The sequence below is a fragment of the Curcuma longa genome, chromosome 11 (assembly GCF_044706935.1).
Source record: "Curcuma longa cultivar G26 ecotype Majalengka, Jawa Barat chromosome 11, ITB_CL_G26_1.1, whole genome shotgun sequence".
NCBI classification, from domain to species: Eukaryota; Viridiplantae; Streptophyta; class Magnoliopsida; order Zingiberales; family Zingiberaceae; genus Curcuma; species Curcuma longa.
In genome coordinates, this window is record NC_133871.1 from 32647543 (window position 1) to 32670809 (window position 23267).

Sequence of the window (23267 nt, forward strand, 5' to 3'; positions counted from 1 at the left end):
TCTTAACCGTCCCACGACCGAAGAGGTAAATCGAGAAACTACAGTTAATCATGATGCAGAAAACTATAATAAATAAATTTTTTATAATGACCGACCCTACAATGCCACTAAATTGATAAAAGCATACTACTTCAACACTTCAGCTAACAAATACATATTGCTAAGACTTGAATCGCACAGCACCTCAGTCAACAAATACATGTTACTATGAGGATTCGAACACCGAAACTTCAAGCAACACATATCTCCATACTTACCACTTGAGATAAAACACTTCAACACACAAGACGACTATTCTCAAAGCATTAGTTGAATACATGACATGACACTATGCAACTGTTTGATATGTTAGAGTACACATTAAGATGTTATAAAAAAATTACAAAGTAAAATACTTGAGTGAGTGCTCTTTTCTTGAATGCCCATCAAGAAATTTAGGTTTAAAGATCATAAATTTTAAGTTTGAGTCACATATTATACTAGACATACAACTACAATATCAGAAACACCGCATGCAGCATCGACCACTAATCATAATGTTCAAAGCATATTAAACAAACACCGTATACAGCATAGATCGCACTAGGACTTATTACATCCACTTAAACTACACTAGCGGCATGAACACTGAACCTGAAAGTTTGAGGGAAGTGGAATCTTCCAAAGCTACTGGGTGAACAGCTAAGCAGACTGTTTACACTACCACACCCAATTTTATAACACTGTTGACACTACAACAAACTAAATAATATAATGAAGTTCCAATACCGGTCCATGAACCAATAATATAGATTATAGACAACCTGTTCTAATTTCCAGCCAATTCCCCTCTTGTCAATAAATTAAGTGAAGTTCACACATCGACATCATTGCCAGCATTCTTCAGGTTTCTTCCAAGGAATGACATCAAGCCCCCACCGTGCACTCTGCCCTCTGTGAACACAAACTGTAAGTTGGAAGACTGCGATCTCATGGATTGAGGGGCCATCCCCATGCTATCGTAGGACTCTGTGCAGTCAGATAAGGAGCTCACTCCTGATGATGAAATCTCATTGTCTTTGTGGCTTCCATGTGTTATAGATGTTGATACAATCAGGCTCCCAGCCCTTTGTTCATTTTGTGCGACTATCAAGCTACCATGGGCTGCACATAAACCACTCTTTCCCCTAGCAAACTTCTCGCACCCCATAACCCATGAACAGCGCTTCCCTCCACCGTGAGCCTTGCAGAAGTCTGTGCTTCCCTGCGCACTTTTCCCACATCCCTCAAATTTGCACCGTTTGCCCCCACCATGCCTCACGCAGCAATCAGTGCGGCCGCGGGCACTTTTTGTACACCCTGGCACGGCGCAACGCTTTCCTCCTCCATGAGCAACACAGAAATTTGTGCCGCCATGAACACTCTTTGGGCAGACCCCACCTCCCTCAAAGAGGCAGCGCTTGCCACCACCGTGTCCCTTGCAAAGAGATGTACTCCCTTCAGCCCCTTTGCTGCATCCTTCAAAAATGCAACGTTTGCCTCCACCATGTGCTTTGCAATATAGGGTGCTGCCTTGTGCACCTTTGCTGCATCCCAGATACTGGCATCGCCTGCCTCCACCGTGAGAGATGCAGCAGCCTGCCTGGCCCTCCGCACTCTTCATGCAGCCTTCAACTGTGCACCTTTTACCACCACCATGTCTAATACACAGTCCTGATTTGCCACGCGCTGCCTTGGTACACCCGAGATGACCACATCGACGACCCCCACCATGGGCAATGCAAAATTCTGTCTTGCCCTCTGCGCTCTTGGTACAACCAAGTTGCTGGCAGCGCCTCCCTCCTCCATGGGCTTTGCAGTACACTGTTCGACTCTCAGCACCTTTCTTGCAGCCAGGCTTCTGGCACCTCTGCCCACCTCCATGAGCAATACACAATCCAGATGCCCCCCTGGCACCTTTTAAACAGCCATCGAATCTGCATTTTTTGGGGTGGTGGTGAATTCTGTGATCAGCTGAGCCACCAACAACCAATGGATCATCTTTACCTCCCAATGAGCAATATGTGGTTGCAGAGGTCTCAGGACTCAATTGAGGCAGCTGGCTAAGAACATATTGCTGATGTTGAGATTGGTGGGTGCTCACATCACAGACATTTTCTACCAATTCTTGGCCTACAGTCAGGTTTTGAAGGCTGCTAACCCTCTCCGATCTAGGGGAAAAAAGGAGAGTTGTTATGTAGCCACCAGATTTTCTCTTGGCAGAAGTTGATCCTTCATCCACAACAGGGCTGGCGAGACATATTCCAGTTGAAGACATTTCAGTATGATGACCATTTTGTATGGTGGGTACTGCATAATTGCCTCTAGACAGACCAAGTTCTAACATTCCAAATTCAGTTCCCAAAACACTCTTGCTAAATGAAGAGGCTGATTCTTTTGGTTTAACAGACACATTCGTGGCATGATCAGCAGAGTAAAAATTTGGAGTCGGGCCCAGTCCAAGAACAAGATGGCAGCTATCATCTTGAGTAGGGAACTCAGAATTTGTTTGTAAATTCAGTGACCTTCCAGATTTGCCAACTTTATATCCCAGACTCAATGTTCTGTCACTCAAATGGTTGGCCTTGCTGAAAGTTGAGAATTGATCAGTATGCACCACTGAAGTGCAAGCTAAAGTTTCTCTATTAAGCAACAAGAGATCAGTTGTATTGAAATCCATCGTTTCATATGGAATGTTTCTGAGAAACCAAATGTGATATGGAAGGGGATTGCTGGAAGGGTATAGCAGATAATTCTTATTTAAGCAGCCTTAAAATTTCAGAAAAAAAGTGTTTCCATGTAGATAAAATGGAAATAAGAATGAAATCTATGACAGCCACCACTGACAAAGCCAGATGTATCGGCCCGGTCCATTTTCGGAAGGATCTAATTTTAAGGAATATGAGAGCAAGTGGCTACTGAATTATGATGATAATCAGTGCACAAATCCTATATGAAACACCGATAATACTGAGTAAAAAAGACCTCCAACAAGCTTTATATCATAGGTTGCAAGATGTGATGCCTTCAAACTGCATACACATTGAGACAAAGAAAGGTTATGCAAAGGTGTAATAAAAACTGATTGAAGAATTAGATCATATATAAATAAAGAGAAAAGAAAGTAGTAATGTCGAAAAGCACAGATCACAAATTAGAAAAGTCATTACTAGCATTAAGCATGTTTTCACATAGACAATATCATTTACTATGAGCATATAGAAGCGAGGAATTGGAGTATAACTATCATAATCAGCATTAACAGAAAGATTCAAGTAACAGAAATTTGTGTCAGTAAAACAATTAGTTGCACATTCACATTGTAAATGAGAGTAGTGAAATTTCCTGAAAGAATAAAATAAATGGTAAAAGATTCAGATCTCTTATAGAAATTGTGATAATAACAATTGGTTCAATCAAAAGGATCCATTTGAACAAATACAAATTATGATATTAAATATATAGCTAAACCTAGGTCAGACAATATTTTAAAATAATTAGAGCTTATTGATGGTTCAGATTCACACGCCATGGACTTCAAAAAAAAATTCTTACAAAGAGTACATATTGCTTATTATAAGAATAGCATTGCAGTTAAGGACAGAAAGGCAAAGAACTGATGAGGAGTTCAGGAACCAAAGGCCAATATGGTCAGCCAGCTTCTAAATACATCAGTCAGGATTTTTGACATAAACAAATCCCAGAAACAATTCAACAAAACATGCATGATATAGTAGAGCCTCTGGAGAATCATGCCACCTCAAGCTGAGAATACAATGTAAAAATAGTCACAAAATTCAACATGCAGTCAAGAAGAACCAAGAAGCTAGATAAACTGAAACACCAGGATGATGGACCAATTGCTAAACTATTAACCAGAATAAGTCAAATGATATCACTCAATAATGAAGCAGTGTAATTGTCAGATTGTGAATTATGACCAGCAAAGAAACATAAACATATGGAAGCTAGAAAATGAACCATATTAATCTGCATGTAGTGGTTGTTATCTTGTTTTAGGACTTAAGAGATTATCCACCACATCATTCACTCAGCATACAAATTCATACTATGAGAATTATCTTGAATTTGTAACAAACCAGATTACTCTTAGATTGTTATATGAATCTCTTTCAACATATGTGCATTAGCCAGAGAAGTATCAAGGGGTGGTGATCTAAGCAATGAAGAAACTTGTGCATGCCATGTGTAAATATGAGTGGATATATTCTATTGCAAAAATATCACAGTGAAGAAACTGAGACTCTTAGGAAAACACACCAATAATTATGGAAGCATGGCGAGTAATATATTTCTAGTACAAAATCTGATTTAGTAGAATAAATCCCTGCTTCACTTAAAAGGGAAGTTAAAGAGATGATGTACGAACAATGAATAATTTTAATGATTGGAGGAATAAAGCAGAAAATAATACCTCCGCAAACACCAAAAGAGATGATCAAAACCTAAACAACTTGTTTAGAACCAATTTCTGTTGGGAAAAGAATGACATTTCCATTTAGTAATGAAGCTCTAAGATTCCAATTCTAGTCTTTGAATTTAAGTGAGAAATTGAGAATTAGAACTCCATTTCTGATATTTGGAATCAGGGGCTAGGGATATATTTGCCCCTATATTGTAGAGTTCTTTGATCACTTGAATTCACAATAATACTCAAACAGATTCGGGGGATTTTGATAGGATTTCCAAATTCCTAACCTTTGAGATGATAGAACAGTGCCTTTTCTCATCACCATACACACTGGTGCAATATGACATATAAAATTTCCAATATATAAGTGGATCCTAACAAGTTGAACATATCAAATCACAGTTTTAAAAAAATGAACACATCATCTTTATATTTTCACAAAATAACTTAATCCAAAAAGAAAAACATGAAAAGACTTTCTAGTAAGTTCCATGTAATTGGCCTACATAATTTACTAATCGCAGGGCACGCCAAATGACAAATTTCTAGAAACATTCAAAGGAGAAACTACGCTTTACTTCTATAAGGACCTACAGGTTATCAGACCAAATTCTGTTGCTAACACATCAACCGTCTTCAACCAATCAGACCTTGATTTAGTAGATTAACTACACATAAAGCCTCGAACCAAAACTCCACTCGAAAAACGAATGACGAAGACAACCCCAACAAATCCAGAAAAAGAACAAAATATTTCGTATATAATTACTCCATCACGCAGATGCTTAGATCTACGAAGACGAACCTACGAAAGATCCGGAGTTCGACATCCTGAACAAGCACATGCAACAGGAACTCTCTTATGCGAAAGAAATCAGCTTCCAACCGTCCACTCAGACCCTAATCGGTTCGCGAATTAGCACAGAACACCAAGAACAGGAGCATCGAAGAAAACGGCACACATAACGTACACCACACAAGAAGCCGCGAACTTCCACCGATCAAACAGGAAAAAAAAACAGGAGAAAAGGAAAGGTGCGAAATTTCACAAAGCAATAGAAAATGAAAAGGAAAGGAAAAGGAAAATACCTACAGAGCCGTCAGGAAGTGGAAAGAAACCCGCGAAGAGATCCCACCGCTCGACGCGAATCCGAATAGAGCTGTGGAGGAGAAGCGAGATGCGGAGCGAGCAGAAGGGGGAATGCGAACGAAGATGGGAGGATTTGGCGTTGCGGTACGCTTGGTGATGGTGGTGGCGGTAGTGGTGGTCGGCTGGTGGTTTTTATTATTAGTTTTATTATTAAATTGTATTTAATAATTAGGGTTTCGGGCAGGGCAGTTGACGGCGGCTCGAAGGGCGTGCAAACGGCGTCAAACACCACGAGATGAGCGCGCCGTTGGGTGGCGGCGGCGGCGGCGGCTCGTGTCAGACGTTGCTCGGCCTCGTCAAAAGGCTTGACGTGGATATTTCGTTGGTCAGCTTTCGTTTGTTATCGAAATTTTCAATTTTTTATTATTTTTTTCTAACTTTATTATTTCTTTTATTTTCAAATTAATTCAATTTTTTAATCATTATTGGGATATATAATTGGAACATTAATTAATTCTTGGCAATTTGGTCCATTAACCAGCTCTTGTTTAATCTGAATCAAGTTAATTACATTTCAATTGTATTAATATAATTAACGTTTGTCTAAGATAAGATAAGTAAGTTAGATTATAAATGACTTGTCTTTTATGATTTATTTATAAATGTCAATTTACTAGTCATGCATCTAAATTTGATATTCAATTTAGATTATATATATTCATTCAATATATTAAATGAATAAATTTAAATAATTTATTAAATAAATTTGAATATATTTGTATTTAGCTCATTAATATTTTTAAATAAATAATATGAATTCTTTACGAATAATATTCATGAATAATATTTTAAAAAAAAATGAATCTAAGCTATCAAATTTATAAATAAATAAAACAAATAATTAATCATATAATATCAAGTTTATTGATCAACTAAATAACTTTAATATATATAAAAATGTTAAAAAGTAAAATAGATTTTAATTGATAAGTTCAATAATATTTAAAAAAGAATATTTTAAAGATCAACTTCTATATATATATATATATTATATTCTAGATTTATTGAAAAGTGATAAGGTCGTTTATCTATTATTAAAAAAAATTCAAAGAGCCGTTTATAAAAATAGACTCAAATTTAGTTCAACTTTCATTTAGGAATTTAACTTTTAATCGGAGTGTCATATATTAATTTTTAGATCCTTATAATATTGATTAAAATTGTTCCTACAAGTGTAATGCATAATAAAGTACTCAGAGGGACAACTAAAAAAATTTAAAAATTAATTATTAAATATGTATAAGTTATATTTCAGATAGATTTAATTTAAAGAGAAAGAAAATGATATGGATTAATATCTTTTTTTTCCTAGTTTTTGTAGGAAAATGATGGCGTCAACCAATGATGAGGCGACTTTCAAAACAGAAGGGTAACTTGTAGCCATAGGCCATAGCGGCGCATAATAAAATATACTAACCAATTATTTGGGTGATGGACACCATTAATAAACAATAAAAATACATTTTCCGAATTATTAATGCAATTCCCTTCCCTTATTTTTATTTTCATAAATAGATTAAGACAAATTAAGCCGCATGGCAATCATTTTTGGAGTCTACCGACCCAACGGCGTTTGGAGTCACGTAAACGCATCGAACTCGATTTCTTTATTTCGTTCAGGCCTCAGACGTCCTTGTCGCTACCTTTCTATTGGAAAGCGACGGACGGAAACAACCGGGACCCACGGTTTTAGGCCACACTATTCGTAGCCATGTGCCACATATGGCACACCGTCTATTTTAATGAATACTAAAACGAGAAAAATCATGCACCGTTGGATGGAAAGTCTCGCCTGCGGCGATAAGCTTTGTTGATCGTCCATTGCTCACGTGTCGAGGTCTTTCTGCTCAGGGGAGACGAGGCTCGGCTTGCGGCTTGCGGCTTGCGGCTAGCGGCTTGGCTCGACGGCGTTTCCTCGGCATGCTCGAGCGTCAGCGCTCTCGCGGCCAATTCGCAGCATCCACCCACGTGGCGGTCTTCTATTGACTTCGTCAACCACGTGGCGACTGCGGACTCGTTCGCCCGCGCAGGAGAGGCGACGTCGCGGGGGACGCGGAGCGGACCCCTCGGCACGTGCAGCCCCGCCAGCGGATGGATGGATGCGGGAATCGAAAAGATCTGCTGGCGGCCGCATATGCGGTTGAGCGAGCTGACGAAACCCAATCTCGTCCGTTAGTTTTGTTCGCGCGGACGCAACGACAGTCGTGGATTGGAATGGGGCGCCGCATAGAATGGCTTGGAGCTCGTGGCAGCGGATCATGTGCAATTTTTTGGGATCCGTTACTTATCTCTCTGACACGCGATCGGACAAAGCATCCGCTCTTATAGTTTGATCCAATCATGCGACGGGTAGCCACTCGCGCATATTCCAGCAGGGACTACTGGCGATCAACGTTAAGACAAAACTCATTTTTTTTTCAAATAAAAGGCTCCAATGCTCCATCCTTCAAATATTATTTTTCCTTCAAATATATTATAATAATTATAAAATCTTAACTACTTTAATATATATAAAAATAATAAAAATTATATTATAATAATTATGATTTTATAATTATTATAATATAAATAAAAATGATATAATTATAACTGATATAACAAAAATAAAAATTTATATTATAATAAGGGCATCCACAATGTTCGAAAATATTTCATTAGAGAGAAAGTTGAAAATTAACAACTAATTTACATTGTAACAGTTATAAAATTATAACAGTTACAATTATTTACATTATAACAACTACAAAATCATAACTACTACAACAACACAAAACCGCTCAAAATTTAAATGAAAAATAATAATACTCAAAAACAGTTAAAAATTACACACAATTGAACAGTAATATAAAACACGCTTTTGATAAAAATCGAAATGAAACTTTCCTATTTGAAAAAAGAACGTCCTTTAACTTTTGCCCCAAAAAACACTTTTATCTCCAAACACAACTTCAACTTTTGGTGTTATAAAGAAGGAAGAAAGAACTGGAGACGACGCCAAAGCCTTATGAGATAGAATAAGCAAACTCATGCTTCAAGACCACATTTCAAGCCACAACCCCACTGAATATCAACAAATAACAAGTCGTAGCGTTTTTTTCCTCTTGATTCTAATACCCCATAAAGTGTTCAGTATTCCCAGCATCTGATTTCTTAAATCTTTTCACGGGAGGGAATGGATGCACTTTTCCAAGAAACCTTTGACTTGCAAACTAGAGATGAAACATAAAAACAGACATAATCAATGGATTCACATCGAGTCGCTGGCAAACCACATGCCATTTACAGAATCAGATTCCTTGATGCACTGTCTTCCACTAAGGGGACAAGGGTTGTGAAACGCAGCAGCATGGAAAGCAAAAGCTTATACCATGAATGAAACTTTATGGCAGCTAAGACAAATTAAAGATGATTATAATCTTAAGTCGTAATGGTAATGTTCAATCTTTGAAATACTTACCATTCACTGTGATAACGATGATGATATCAGCTCAAGGGAGAGAGTTAAGGCATATAATCGCTATGGAAAGTGTTGATTAGAGGAAAAACGGGAAAATAAAAGATCACCAAGCATGTATTCCCAATGCAAAATGCCTCTTAGCTTGAACAAACATCAACAAATATATACAAGGATCATGAAGCATTTGTTATGATTATAAATGATCCTCATCGACATCTCATTGATGCATACATAAGCTCTTGAACAGGGCAGGACAAGTCATGTTAGCTCTGACTAGTTGGATCCGACTACATGAACCTTATCCTTCTTGCATTTGAATTCTATGCAAAATTATATCACTAGTAATATTCAGATGAAGTAAATTACCTTCTATTGCATTAACCGAGGAAAAGAAAGTAACAAAATATACTATCTGTTAATCTTCCTGAACGGTGATAAACTCCTCGGCAATTTCCCAAGAGGGGTTTGACAGTTTCCCTTTAGCATTGAAGCAACTCTGTGGCAAAAGTTCACAAAAATTTCAAATTAAATTGAAAAAGAATTGTTGTTGTAATGCGTTAGTCATGACATCTCTCAACAGAAAAGCAGAGTAGAGTTTAGAAAAAAAAAAAGAGATTAGTTTAATGAGGCTCTTGACTCTTCAATCTTGGACTGTTCAAATCACTGAAATTAAACACTCTTTCAAATAGATCCTCCCTATTAATTGCACATCATTGATCCAAGACAAAGAACCGTATCAATGTGGACTTGTAACTAAATTGAGTCCTTTAAGACTTCTTGACAGTAAATCAAATCTCTCACATATCATACTAAATCTAGATATTTTAATACCATCCAAGGAGAATAAACGATAGCTCGCTGCGTTGCACTTTCACTGATATGTTATTTCACATTTTTAGGCAATATGCTTTATAGGTTACATAAAGGATGCAAAGGCCAATTCTGTGTTTTCTAAATAGAACAAAAAACTTATTAATCTATCAATGCCTACATCCTTACATTTAGCATATATAAGAAAATCTCACGTTTTGAAGATGTGTCCTTGATTGTTCTCAAGATAAAAAGCCAAAGATCAGGGACTAGGCAGAGTGCTATTCTTGTACATCGACTGGAGAACTTAATGCCATACAAGGTAAATGAACTAAACTATATTCTACCTTTTCTCTCTTTTTTATGCCTGATTTATATCCACAAATGAGACAATCTGCCCATTCCTTATGTTGCTCAAGCTCAACTGACAAATGATTATTGAAACTCTTCAGTTCTAACAAACAACAAATTCAAGCTCAAGTTTAGCTTGTTTCTTTAGTGAACCAATCTTGCTTGTGCTTGGCTCATTGCTGTAGCTGAATGAGTTTGTGTTCATAAACTAACCCATGCTCATAATTGATTCAAGTAGGAAACTGGCTAAAGCACAAAGCTGGATCACAAAAGCTTGTCCAAGATCAAACTTGATCAAAGTAGGAATGCAGGTTAGGCTCAAGCCTGAGATTTGATTTAAGTTTGAACTTGAACGAAGCTTATTTTAAACATTAAGATCAAACGCAATGCTACATTCTATAAATCTAGCAATACAATACACACAATTCCAAGATTTTTAACATAAAGAGTATCCCCAAGCTTGAGTCCACTTGCTTGTGAACCTGCATGTGAGCAAGCTCATAGGCTTATAAGCAAGATTATTCATGATCTCATAAACGAGCACACTAGTTAGCTTGTAGCTCACAAGCATGGTAAGAAATGTTTGTGATGTGTCCATAAAGGAGCCTCATAAAGAGTTTATTTGTAGGCATTAAAAAAAAGATTATGGACAGTGTTATTCGATAGTTGGCACAAGGTATTATTGCTGTTCATTTTTAAATCAACTTATCTCCTGCAGCAAACATGCAACCAGTGATTTCAATTATTAAGTTTCATAAATTCTCAGCTTCCTTAAAAGTCAATATATCACAATCAATTGAAACAGTGTTGCCGTATGAAAGCAGGAGCATCAAATGTTTAAATTTTTTGGTAATGTTGGAAAGCATCTCAGAGAAAATAGCTAGCAACAAACAGAAATGTAATATAACCAAGTACATAAAAGTTTTATGCTAAAAGAGTTTCAGTTCGGCTGTTAAACCAGTTCATCCAAGAGTTTCAACTGTTCAAGTAAGAAGTGCTTACCCTGGAGCAAGTATATACAATCAGAGTTATCCAACTCCAGCCATCAGCAGAACAAGCTACTGAAGCATCAGCAGCTTGCTGCAGAAAATAGAGTATGGGGGAAAACAACTGCAACTCATACACAAGTGGTGAACCACAATGTATGCACTTGTCAGGTTCCATTGAGTTAGAGGTTGCAAGAAGAGGAATACCTCCATAAGAGTATCTGACAAAATAACCATGCAAGAAAAGTAAATGGAAGAACAAAGGATATAAAAGAATAACTGCACAAATATACAAAAGCATCAGTAGTACCACAGAAAATGATCCCTGAACTTCTTGAACTTATTAGGAAAAACTGCTTATGCTTGACAAAAAATGATATTGAATCAAGTTATGAGTTCTTTAAATACAGTGAATTGTCTGATGCTTGATAGCAGTTAGCTACAATGGGTACACAGTATAGTAAAATGAAGAATTTAGGAAATACTTTTACTAGATATGGAAGAAAAAAAACACTAGAATTCTCATTTTGAGGTTGTCACTTTAATGACATGTCCCATGGGCCTATACAATATTTTCCATTTTTCACAATGCAAAACAAAAAAAAATCTCCCTGACTCAGAAATGTTGTAATTAATTGCCTGAAGCCTTGACAAAAATTGTCCAAAATACATATAAAACAAGGTGATGAATAACAATTACAAGACAAGCTTGGGTACCTTAGACATTGCTCTGGGTATGCATCCATCTGTTTCTTGAACTTCAAATAAGTTGTATCTGCACCTAGTGCTTTGTCATACTCATAGGTTTCACCTACCCATTGTTCCTTCTCATCAATATCTGAGGCAGAATTAGCATCTTCTTTGAGAGTGAGTGAGGAATAAAAGGAACTAACAACATCTATACTGCCAGGGGCCTGGTTCGTCTGGAAATAGATATAGAAACAAGGTAGAACTGCACCAAAATGGGGGGAAAAAAGACAAATCAGCATAGTTGCTATTGTTTCATGAAACAGTTTACTCCTATAATGGAGGGAAATCACAAATGTGAAGCAATCATTAATTTGGTTTTGCGTGTATGCAACACAATCATTTGCTTGAATCTCTTAGTTCACTCTGATAAAATGGTAAACTAATCAGGAGCCTACCAGGCACAGGGGTTTCTTCAGCCGTTGTCCTTCCTACTCGAGCTCTAGTAGAAGAATTATTGCGTTTCTTACGATTTGGTTTTTTTGAGCAGGAAGATAGAGCAGAGGCTTCTGAGAAAGCTCGAGCTAAATCATCCAATTTCTTGTCGCCAACACTACCATCATCCAATTTTCCAGAATCATTCACCAATAAAGTGTCCTTTAACCAATTGCTAGCTCCATCCATGCGAAAAGATTCCTTTTCAGAAGGCAAAGAATTTGATAAAGCAAGGTTAGGTTCCGTGTCCTGATCACCCTTTTGAAGTCGAAGAGCTCGCCAGCTGAAAATCAATGCAATAGCTTTGACTCTTTAAGTAACCACAATTAGTCAACAAAAAGAAAGAAAAAAAAGAACAACCCATAAGAAAAACAGACCTATCAGGGTTTTTTCCACAATCTTGATTTGGGCAACCAAGAACATAGATGGCACGCTCTTCTATATTTAGTTTATGCGACAATATTGGAGCATAGACCTGATATTAAGAATGACCTAACCAATTTTATCCATTCAATAATGAAGTTTTGTAATCCACTAGGAACATTAAAAATATCACCTGTGCGACAAGACAAAGCCTCCCCTCGCATACACGACAAAAAAGAAGCTCACGCTTAATATTGGGTTCTGGAATGGGCCAGTCCTACAGAAATAAGCGACCATTTTAACTTGAAATCAATATAAACGGTAAAGGAAAACAAATAAACCAAGAAAGACAATAATGTAAGAGGAATATTGTTATGTTCCAGTGTGTATTGTTGGGTCCATGGTTGCTCAGAAAGTAGGTCCAGCAGGGAATGAGACCTGAGGGAGAGAGATTGTGATTAAGGGGACAGTAGTGGTGGTGACTATGCAATAGCAGCGGGAGAGAAATTTCTTCCGTCGAGACGTTTTCCTCCTTTGATTAATCTAGGAGTAGGTTGCAGCCACCACTCCTAGAGACTGAATCTCTTCCACCGCTGAGACCTAGCACTCCTCTCCGCCTTGATCTCTTAGAGATGAACTAAGTCCGTAATAGACACGAGCAATGAAAAATTCGAAAAGGCACCCAAAATCCAATAGGTAAAAGCTTGAAAACTGAAAACAATCGAATTCGGAAGCTTACGCACAGGCAACCCTCCGATCTTTGTCGAGTAGTGGTCGGCCTTCTCGCGGCAGTTCTCCGCCCACTGCCCTGGCAAACCGATATGGACTTCTCCCATCCTTCTCTGCCCTATTCGAGCCAAGGCGAAACCTTTCCCGGCGAAATCAAATATGCCAAGGTTCAATTTTGAGAAGACAAGCAGCAAAAGAACACTAAGCTTGGCGCAAAACTGCAATCAGATTTGGAGAGGAGCAGAACGACGGCGACAATCGAGCGGGTGGTGAAGAAGTTTCTGAGCCCAGTAGTCCGGGTATATATAGTTACCCTAATTAGGACAGCCATATTTATATAATATTTTATATAACTGAAAAGAAAATTTAAAGCTAAAAATTTTATATAATTGAATTTGATTTCAAGAATTTTTATTTTTCATTTTCACCGTATTCTAATATTGAAAGTACTAAAAATGAGTTCCAATATTTGTAAAAAATTAATTATTTTTATAAAAATTGGTTGAATATTTTATTATTAATATATGAATTTATTAAAATAATTAATCTTAGTCCCCCATTATAAGAAAAATAATAATATTATTAAAATAATAGAAACTAATTCCAATACCTCCATTGCTTCTTGAGTAAAATGAACTTTTAGAAAAAATAAAGAAATTAGGTTTTAAAAGTCCCCCAGAAAAATAATAATATTATTAAAATAATAGAAACTAATTCCAATATCATGTAGTTACTAAAAATTGCGTATTTGAAAGAAAATTTCTACAAATATATCATAATGAACTTTTAGAAAAAATAAAAACAATATCCCAGAGACACATATCTTCCAAACATAGAAAAAAAAACAATATTAGAGAACGTTTGAACTAAACCCTTAATTTTTTTTCCAATTAGAAATTATATTTTAAATTGTTTAGAATTGAACCTTTCGACACGCCTGTGCTAATTATTTATATACCAAAAATTATAATGGCCATTTATATAATGTTTTTCATGTTAAAAAATCTATTAACTAGAATCCAACAATAGCCAAACAACAATTCTAATTCAGATAGAGAACTTTTGAAGAACAAAACTAGTCTATGCTTATCCACTGCAAACAACGCGAAGTTGGAAAAAAAACACCAGCAAATACCTATATAATAAGCCATATTTACCAAGTGCTTAAATCAACATCAAGTGGAAATAGAGAAGGAAGAAGATCCTCTGATAAATTTAAGAATCAAATTTGTTAACAGGAAATTTAAAAAAAAATGTCAATTCCACATTTCCAACAAGTAAAACTTGAGAGAAAATTTCCACGATCAATTCAAAAACCACCTAGATGTGTTCTTAAGCATATCAAAGGTCCAAAATACGAAATACATATATAAAGCTGTCGCTCCGGCGTTATCATCTCCACAGTAGTCCACTCAAACTGCTGCAAAAGCCTTCTTGCCTCCACTAGTTGATCCGGCAGGAATGACTTTCAACACATTGAACCTTACAGTCTTAGACAAAGGCCTGCAAAAGGAGATTGAAAATAGGCAACATCTTAATTTGTTATATAACAAACTAGAAATAAATGTACTACAACAATGTCAAAGGCTAAATGCATACAAAGTATGCTGCAGATGCTTCATGAAAGCTTACTGGGGATAAAAAGGATAATAACTGAGGTATTAACCAAGCCTGCATTTAAGAGAAAACAGACCATAAGCTCACCTGCACTGCCCAATAATAACATGGTCACCCTCTTTCACTCGGAAGCAGGGAGAAATATGTGCTGGTATATTTGAGTGTCTCTTCTCGTACCTTAAGAAGTCAGTTAGAAATCCATTTACCTTCTAGCAGTGAGAATTAACAGTAGAAGTCGAACAAGAAGCACTTACCTTTGATATTTTTTCACATAGTGAAGATAGTTTCTCCTTACAATGATGGTTCTGTTCATTTTGGCACTATGGCATGTACCAGCTAAAATTCGGCCCCTAATTGAGACAGTTCCAGTGAATGGGCATTTCTTATCAATATAAGTCCCTGCAACAAAAAACAGAAATGTTTCATGATGATACACTGATACCAGCCTGAATTTGGAAATAAATTAGAAAAGGTAATATTGAGAGTTGAGGAAGTGCTGTGACAAGCATAAATTTAAGATTGCTATCTCCTGAAGATATAATAAAAAAGACATACAAAAGAGCGAATTCAAATTCATTTTCAATCCTTGCTGATTGACAAAAAAAAATCATGAAAAATTGTTGTGCTTTCATGAGTAAGCCACAATATAACTTTAAACTACTACATAATGGTTCAAAAAAACTTGCATTCTCTCTTAGTCAGTAATGATCTACTGGACACACGTCTATTTACATAAAAAAAAACATCTTTCAAAATATAGCTCACAAATAAAAGAATGATCAACTTAAATTAAAAATGGATTAACATAAATCTTCAGAATTTGTGCCCTCAAAGAGGATCAGTCCAAAGAGGAGCAGTTTTTTTTACCATTACAATCCCTTGCAGTTGTAGAAGATCAGTACAAATATTGAGCTTTTAGTTAATCTCAAGGAAAATTCCCAGTTTACTTGTCAGGCTATAAGAAATTTTTTGATGATTCTGAACAAATAAGGAACCAACCATGAAACATATGGTATGATTTCCAACAAATCAATCATGTGGAATACACAGAAGAATCTTAAGTATCACCTAGAATTAGCAGAACTCTAAAATCCTTGCTTACAAAGTCAATTATTAATTGGTATATCATAGAAAGGATAATTTAGAAGACTGAAAAAAAAGATCCCAACAAATTGCATTCAAAGAGGATATCCGTCCAAATGCTACAATAAAGAGCCAAAAGAACTAAACAAAAATGTACAAGAAAGAAAATCAGAGGTTTCACCTTCAATTGCTTCCCTCGGGGTCTTGAACCCTAGCCCAATGTTTTTCCAAAATCTGTTGCCGCCCTTACCAGGCTTCTTCCCTTTCCCAGTTTTCTTAGAGCTGCATTTTCATCCATATCAACAACCAGAAAACAGGGCAAACTAACCTAAAGCATCAACAATTTAATGTCTCACCTAAGAAACACCTTCGGCTGCTTAAGGAAAGCCTTCTCCGTCTGCACAAAATTTACGTCCGACAACGTGACAGACAGATTTAGTATAAACCCACGAGCCAGTAATATAACTACTGTTAAACATCGGGGGACTCTGATCTTGTAATAAATATCAATCGACATGGAAAACTTCTAAATTGTAGCAGTTCATAACACTGCACAACATATTCTACAATAAGAAACCAATCTCGAACGACAAACAAAAAACTGAATGAATGCATGACCTCGTGTACTTGAAAAGGAAAAAATTATAATGACAGATGATGATCCACGAGATTCATCAAGTTCTCATCGGAATACGAAGCATAAACCAACAGTCTCTTTCGAGCGTCTGGGGCGCATAGCATACATATACATTTGCAAATCCCCCAAATTGAACTTTGGTGCAAAACAAGCTCGAAGGTTAGCCAAACAAAAAAAGGATTTCATAAGCAGACCAAAAACAACCGAAAATTGATCAGTAATAATCTCGGAAAATAAACGAGAAACGTATGCCGACCTGTTCCGCCATGATGGAGAAGCAAAGCGCGCAGGGCCGAGGAGGAGAGCAAACGCAACGATAGACTCGAGACTCGACCCGGCTACTCCAGTCGCAAACCCTAACAATAAGCTTATATAGTAAAGCCCTTAATGGGCCAATGTGGGCCTTGTCGTGATTGGGCCGGCTCCTCTCCAGTACGTGGCCATGCCAGAAGCCGTACGAAGCCAAGCCTGGGGCCCATGGGCTGAGGCGGTTAGAGGCGGACACCTGGCAGTCCCATTCTTATACTTTCTGCTCGTTCGGCTTTGTTAATAGGTCGGTAACGGGCTTAGAATCGATCCGGTATAATTAAAAAATGTCGGATTGATTTAATCGTGACGCATCCACTAAAAAACGGTCAACGACTGTCTATAAATATCTCCGTCGTTCGTTCCCCAAGGCACCGGCCTTGTCTCGGCGTCACTCTTTCCCCGGCCCTTCGCTCTCCCCCTCTTCTCTCGATCTCAATTTCGTTCCCTGCAATGTTGCGCTTCCTTGCCTCGAGACTGCGTCGCACGTCAGATTGCGAGTTCGGGGCGCTAGGGAAATCGATCGCCGGGGTACTGGCTGTTGGGGGATCGGGTCTTGGTCTTTGGCTGCTTCCCTCGTCCTCGTCCTACCCAGATTCTTCTGTCTCCTTCGCCGATTCGGATTCTGAGCGGGTAAACCTGATATTGGAATGACGCCAAATGATGCTGAGAGGGGAAAGAAAAGAAGCTATTTGCTCGCAGGTGTGTTTGATTTGTATATATATATCTTTGTTTTGATTCCGTTTGTGATCTTTTTTTTTTTCTGTTTATCTTGTCTTTCTTTGTAAACAGTTGTAATCTTTGACGCTGTTTTCTGTCGAGGAGGAAAGAAGTAGTCAACTTCATACCTTTGTGATTGTTCTGTTGTGGTTTAGAACTCTTCATTTCGCTCCTAGTTTTATCCGCCTTTGTTGAATTGATGGTGCCGATCAAATAATCTAACAATATTAACAAGCCAATAATAAAGGCGATTAGTTTGGAGGAATCGAACCGGGGGCATCAAACCAGTGCCAGAGACATCAAAACCAGAGATCCAAAAGGAAAGTCTAGTGAACACAAACAAGATCCTTGATACCCCTTGGAAACGCAGTATTTCTTTAGCTTCCATAGTCCAGCCGTTGCAAATTTTTCTGGGTTTTACGGGATCTTGGCAAGAGATGCTTCTGCTTCCATTTCTTGAAAGGAAATCTCCGCCTGTTTTGGATGATAATTTCCCACCCGCACTCGATAAAGGGACAGTCAGAAGACAGGTGAATAGTATTATCAGAGGGCACATGTCATATGGGGCATAAGTTGGCAATGCTTATTTTCTTGCAGTTGAAGTAGTAGTAGGAAGGCGTTATTGAAATAACAAGAATGAAATTTTAGTGATAATATAAAGAAAAAGGTTTGATTATATTCTGTGAGCTTGTCATACTTTAGAAGCCTTTCTAAATATTACATGATATTTAGGAATTAGAATAGTATGGCTAACGGTGCACCGTAAACTAACAAGAAGAAACTCTTATGTTGTTTTTGCTCATGCAGTATTCAGTCCAATGGTTGTTGCAACTTTCCTGCTGATAAGGGAAGATTTGGATAATCAAAATATACCAAGCAAGGGGATATGCATACTTAGACCAGTGATTTCCAGCTCATTTAGATCTAATTAATGGGTTCAAATCATATGCAACTTGGGTGGGTTTGGAAATGGAGAAATCTTTGTTTGTTAGAATTTTGTCTAGCAATTATTTGAAATATCTTGATTTAAAGGAAAAAGACAATCCCCCTTAAGTTGTATAATAGAACCAGCAGAAGCTGCAGGTACTAATTTGGCTTCAGAGGACAAAAAATCAATATATCATTGAACTTTAATCTGTTTAACAAACACTGGTATAAGAGAGAACAAACTTTTGTTTAGTTATTTACTGTATTGATTGAATAATATGAGGCTGTAATTGCAACATTGAATATAAATGAATTTCAGGACATAAGTTCTTGTTGATGCAGCCTTATTACATAAGCACGGAGACAATCTTATGCAAAATTCATCTGGATCATCATTTTGTTAGGCTTAGTGTTATAATCTGTTTGTGCAGATTCATATCGTCGAAAGGTATTTTTCAAATATGAGAAACGGATAAGGCTGCAAAGCTCTCCTGAAAAGGTAACTGTAGCTCAAGATACTTGACTTTCCTTTTAGAAAGCTTGTCCATCAGAATATAGGTTGTTGTGCATCCCACTCGTTTGTTGGCTATATGGTTTCTTAGTCTAGTGAATACATTAACATTATACTTAAATGTGATTTGGATAATTGTCTTCCAGGAGTGCAACGTTAAAAATCCTGCTTTACATATTGTGATTTCCTGTTAATATTCTGACTGGGATTTGTATATTAAATTAAACTAATTTGGAAATAAAATTATAGCACATAAAGGAGGATGGTTTATTTTCTTGTTTGGCTGTTGGTTATTGTGACCCATTGCCCATTGAATCATTTTTTTTCTTTCCATTTGGTCTTCCATATCTAGGCCTAGTAGTCAGCTTGGTTCATTTAGGGCCTTCCTAGGAAATTTAAATAATACCCTATAAAATTATAGAGATCTACTTGTACTTTGCATTGATGTGGCAAAGGTGATAACGTACACCCTAAGCACCCCTCAATGACGGCCCCACAATGATTTAAAGGGAGATAAATTGTACTTTTGCATTGATGATTATTATTATGGTCGTCCATACACAATAAATTAAATAATAGATTGCCAAATTTATTAATTAGGCTGCTAACACAATGTAGTTATAGGTTCTAATAAAGTGTTCCATATGAGGACAAAACATAGAGACATTGTCAATCATAGAGAAAAAGTGTAGTCCAATAAATTCGTCACCTCAAGTCCATAAGGGTACTACAATTCAATATTTTTTGACAAGTTGAGTTTTTACAGTATATTGGAATCAACTTGAGAAATAGTATTATCAACCTAAGGACCTAAATCTACTTATAATTATATGGATTAATAATAAACATAGGTCAAGGAGATTTTCTAGTATAACTAACCTAGGTAATTTTCCCCCTCATTCTAACATTTGTAGATCTGTTGCATTTTTTAAGAATGATAATTTAGTCATGGTGTCACTTCATTGAACTTATCCATGCAGTTCATCCTCTCAACACATTTTTGGCATCATATTTGTGCCTCAAGTCCCCCCCCCCCCCCCCCCCCCCCCCCCCCCCCTGTTTTAAATTTGTTCTGCTGTTGGATTTGGGTCACATATTTGAAATTCTGATGTATATACTTCTAATATGCTAGTAACACTTTGACTGTTGTTTATCTTCTTTATCATAGATTTTTGAGTACTTTGCCTCATCTAAGAACCCAGAAGGAGAAATATGTATGACACCTGCTGATTTGATGAGAGCAGTTGTTCCTGTTTTTCCTCCATCAGAATCTGATATTGTGAGAGAAGGATATTTAAAAGGAGAGCATCATCCTGGGGACTTGCATTGTTCTCCATCTAAATTTTTTATGCTTTTTGATACTAACAATGATGGACTTATTTCCTTCCCAGAGTAAGTCAAAGTTATTTAGTTCTTCAATATCTATAGATATGCTAATCCATCAAGAATTTTACCTTGTTTATGGTATCATAACATTATTTCCCTTTCTCTGCCTACATTTTGCCTTCTTACCAGGTACATATTCTTTGTGACATTACTGAGCATTCCTGAATCAAGCTTCAGTGTTGCTTTCAAAATGTTTGATCTTGACAACAATGGGTGGGTTTCATTCGTATAACATATTTACTTTGTTGCATATTTTATTTCCCCATTTTGTGCCATATTTATTTACATAGTAAATATAATTTCTCTCTGTGATTCCTGAAGAAAGGTAGGAATATAATCAATTTAGTCATTCTGATTTCAATTGGACAAAGGAATACACCTTTTCTTTGTATATACTTGATAAATTCAAGATTTCATCTGCTTTACTTACCAAGCCAAAATGATCTGTACTTCCTAGAAAAATCATGTTGTAGATTTTATTGCTAAAAGTCGTTACGGTGATGACTCTTGGGTGTTGTAGGCAGGCACATGGTTGGCATGTTGATAAATTAAAGACAAAATAATTGAAGAACAATTTAGTTGAGAAAGTTTGATGTGCTTGTTTTATGAGGTAACTTTACAGAGTATTTTACCTGTGTATCAGGTTGGTAAAGCTTTTCTCAAAGAAATGACACTGTTGTACTTACTAGCTGGAAATTCTCTACTGGGGTATGGTGTTTTATTGTTCCAAAAGCTAGTATGTTCAAAGATTAGGTCTGTTTGTTGTATTTTCAATATATCGAATGAAATTGGCTCCCACATAGACTCTTGCCTAGTAATTTACTTACCAATTTCTTTTTTCATCATGAACTTTTATGAAGGCTATTCAAATTGAATTATCACTAGTATAATAATTGTTTGATTATTTCTGATCTTATGTAAACAATAAAATTGATCTTCTAATAATATACTCCTTCCATCTGTTCTGACCCACTAGCTTGTATTTCATACTAATAAATTAATATCCAGATCATTTATGTGCAAGTAAGCTCACAAGTTCACTGCTTCATTTTGGATTGAGGCTCGCTTACAGGATGTATACAAAAGCTCACTAATAAATGGTTGGCAGTACCGAAAAGAATGGATTTTTAAATTTATCTAATATTGTCATCTATATGATCTACCTTTTCCAGAGAGATAGAAAGAGAAGAGTTCAAGAAAGTGATGGCATTGATGCGCTCTTACAACAGACAAGGGGCTTCTCATAAAAATGGATTACGTATTGGTCTAAAAGTTGGTGGTTCTATAGAGGATGGAGGTCTGGTTGAGTACTTCTTTGGCAAAGATGGGAAAGGGTCTCTCCCACATGATAAATTTGTTCAATTTCTTAGAAATTTGCATGACGAGGTACTGCATCTTTCCATCTTTACTCCACTCAACATTTTATATAGTTATGACTTTCTGATATTCTGTATCATTCTTAAACCTTCTTCTACATTGAAACTTCAAATATGTGGTTATATAGCGTAGAATATCTTGCTGCTTATCTTCATTTTATATCTGATAATTTCTTTTTGTAGAAGTTAAAACTTGAAAATCATTCATCATCCATTTTTATTTCCTGCGACACCAGCGTAACTTAGTTATTGACCTTTTTAATTTTTTCCTTCTATTTGTTTGCATTGTTTAATTTAGATTGTGCACCTAGAGTTCACACATTATGACTTTCAGTCAAGAGGGTCTATATCTGCAAAAGACTTTGCATTATCAATGGTTGCTTCAGCGGACATGAACCATATAAACAAGTTACTAGAAAGAGTGGATGAATTGGACAATAGCCCTTCTCTTAGAGATATCTGCATTAGCTTTGAGGTGAGACATTTTCTTTGACCAAGTAAAGATGATCAAACTTTTCATTCTCTTGTGTAATCATGTATATTTCAGGAGTTTAAGGCATTTGCTGAGTTGCGTAGAAGATTGAGACCATTGGCTATAGCGATCTTTAGCTATGGGAAAATAATTGGTTTGTTGACAAAGCAAGACTTCATAAGGGCAGCATCCAGTGTAAGACCAATATCTTGGTATCCTTGGATGATTATGAGCTGGTTTCACTAATATTAGAGAACTTATAGGCCCTGCCTCCTTTGAAATCTGAATACACACACACACACATACTCTATATTTTATGAAATACATTCATGTGACAGGTCTGTGGTGTCACATTAACTCAAAATGTGGTCGATGTCATATTCCACGTGTTCGACGCGAATGAAGATGGGAACTTGAGCTCAGAGGAGTTCTTAAGTGCCTTGCAGCGACAGGAAACTGAGATCCAATTGCCCAGAGAAGCGGGCATCATGGGGCATTTGTTGTGCTGGTTAAATTGCAGTAGACGCTGCTCCTCGCCTCGAGTATTTTAACTGGTAAGAACTTCAAACTCTAATCATAGACACAAGGATTTAACGTCCAAAGTGGCCACATTTTTTTGCTGTGGAGAGAACATTTGGACGAGTAAATTCATAATTGTCCATAGTTTCAAATTGTAGCAGCATATGGAGGATGCATATGCTTGTTTGACTGCCACAAGAGCAATCTTTTTGATCTCCACTATTTTTTTTCATTG

General features: G+C 36.8%; 4 protein-coding genes across 5 annotated transcripts; 1 reads left to right on the forward strand and 3 right to left on the reverse strand.

Annotated features, from left to right (window-relative positions):
• Positions 1 to 497: 497 nt before the first annotated feature.
• LOC141838966 (uncharacterized) lies at positions 498 to 5702 on the reverse strand. Of its 2 annotated transcripts, none has more exons than XM_074726604.1 (2): positions 5544 to 5702; positions 498 to 3050 (listed from the first exon to the last, which is right to left on the reverse strand). In XM_074726604.1, the coding sequence occupies exon 2, from the start codon at positions 2696 to 2698 to the stop codon at positions 854 to 856; it is 1845 nt and encodes a 614-aa protein (XP_074582705.1). In that variant the 5' UTR covers positions 2699 to 3050; positions 5544 to 5702; the 3' UTR covers positions 498 to 853. The 2 variants fall into 2 exon arrangements, with proteins under 2 accessions (XP_074582705.1, XP_074582704.1); XM_074726603.1 differs by having other exon boundaries at positions 5540 to 5702.
• Positions 5703 to 9057: 3355 nt separating this feature from the next.
• On the reverse strand, positions 9058 to 13733 carry LOC141841884 (uncharacterized). Its single transcript, XM_074730079.1, has 7 exons — positions 13493 to 13733; positions 12943 to 13026; positions 12764 to 12861; positions 12350 to 12669; positions 11922 to 12156; positions 11221 to 11425; positions 9058 to 9553 (listed from the first exon to the last, which is right to left on the reverse strand). Exons 1-7 carry the CDS (start codon positions 13583 to 13585, stop codon positions 9473 to 9475), a joined length of 1116 nt encoding a protein of 371 aa, XP_074586180.1. The 5' UTR covers positions 13586 to 13733; the 3' UTR covers positions 9058 to 9472.
• A 931-nt stretch (positions 13734 to 14664) lies between these two features.
• On the reverse strand, positions 14665 to 17149 carry LOC141841885 (small ribosomal subunit protein uS17). The gene is made up of 6 exons (XM_074730080.1): positions 17072 to 17149; positions 16535 to 16575; positions 16360 to 16460; positions 15350 to 15494; positions 15183 to 15272; positions 14665 to 14981 (listed from the first exon to the last, which is right to left on the reverse strand). Exons 1-6 carry the CDS (start codon positions 17081 to 17083, stop codon positions 14891 to 14893), a joined length of 480 nt encoding a protein of 159 aa, XP_074586181.1. The 5' UTR covers positions 17084 to 17149; the 3' UTR covers positions 14665 to 14890.
• A 374-nt stretch (positions 17150 to 17523) lies between these two features.
• On the forward strand, positions 17524 to 23262 carry LOC141841886 (calcium uptake protein, mitochondrial-like). The gene is given in 9 exon segments (XM_074730082.1): positions 17524 to 17749; positions 17752 to 17823; positions 19200 to 19267; positions 20448 to 20671; positions 20795 to 20878; positions 21838 to 22051; positions 22340 to 22516; positions 22589 to 22708; positions 22852 to 23262. Coding segments are annotated over 9 exon segments (1347 nt in total). The 5' UTR covers positions 17524 to 17574; the 3' UTR covers positions 23065 to 23262.
• The last annotated feature ends 5 nt before the right edge of the window (positions 23263 to 23267 follow it).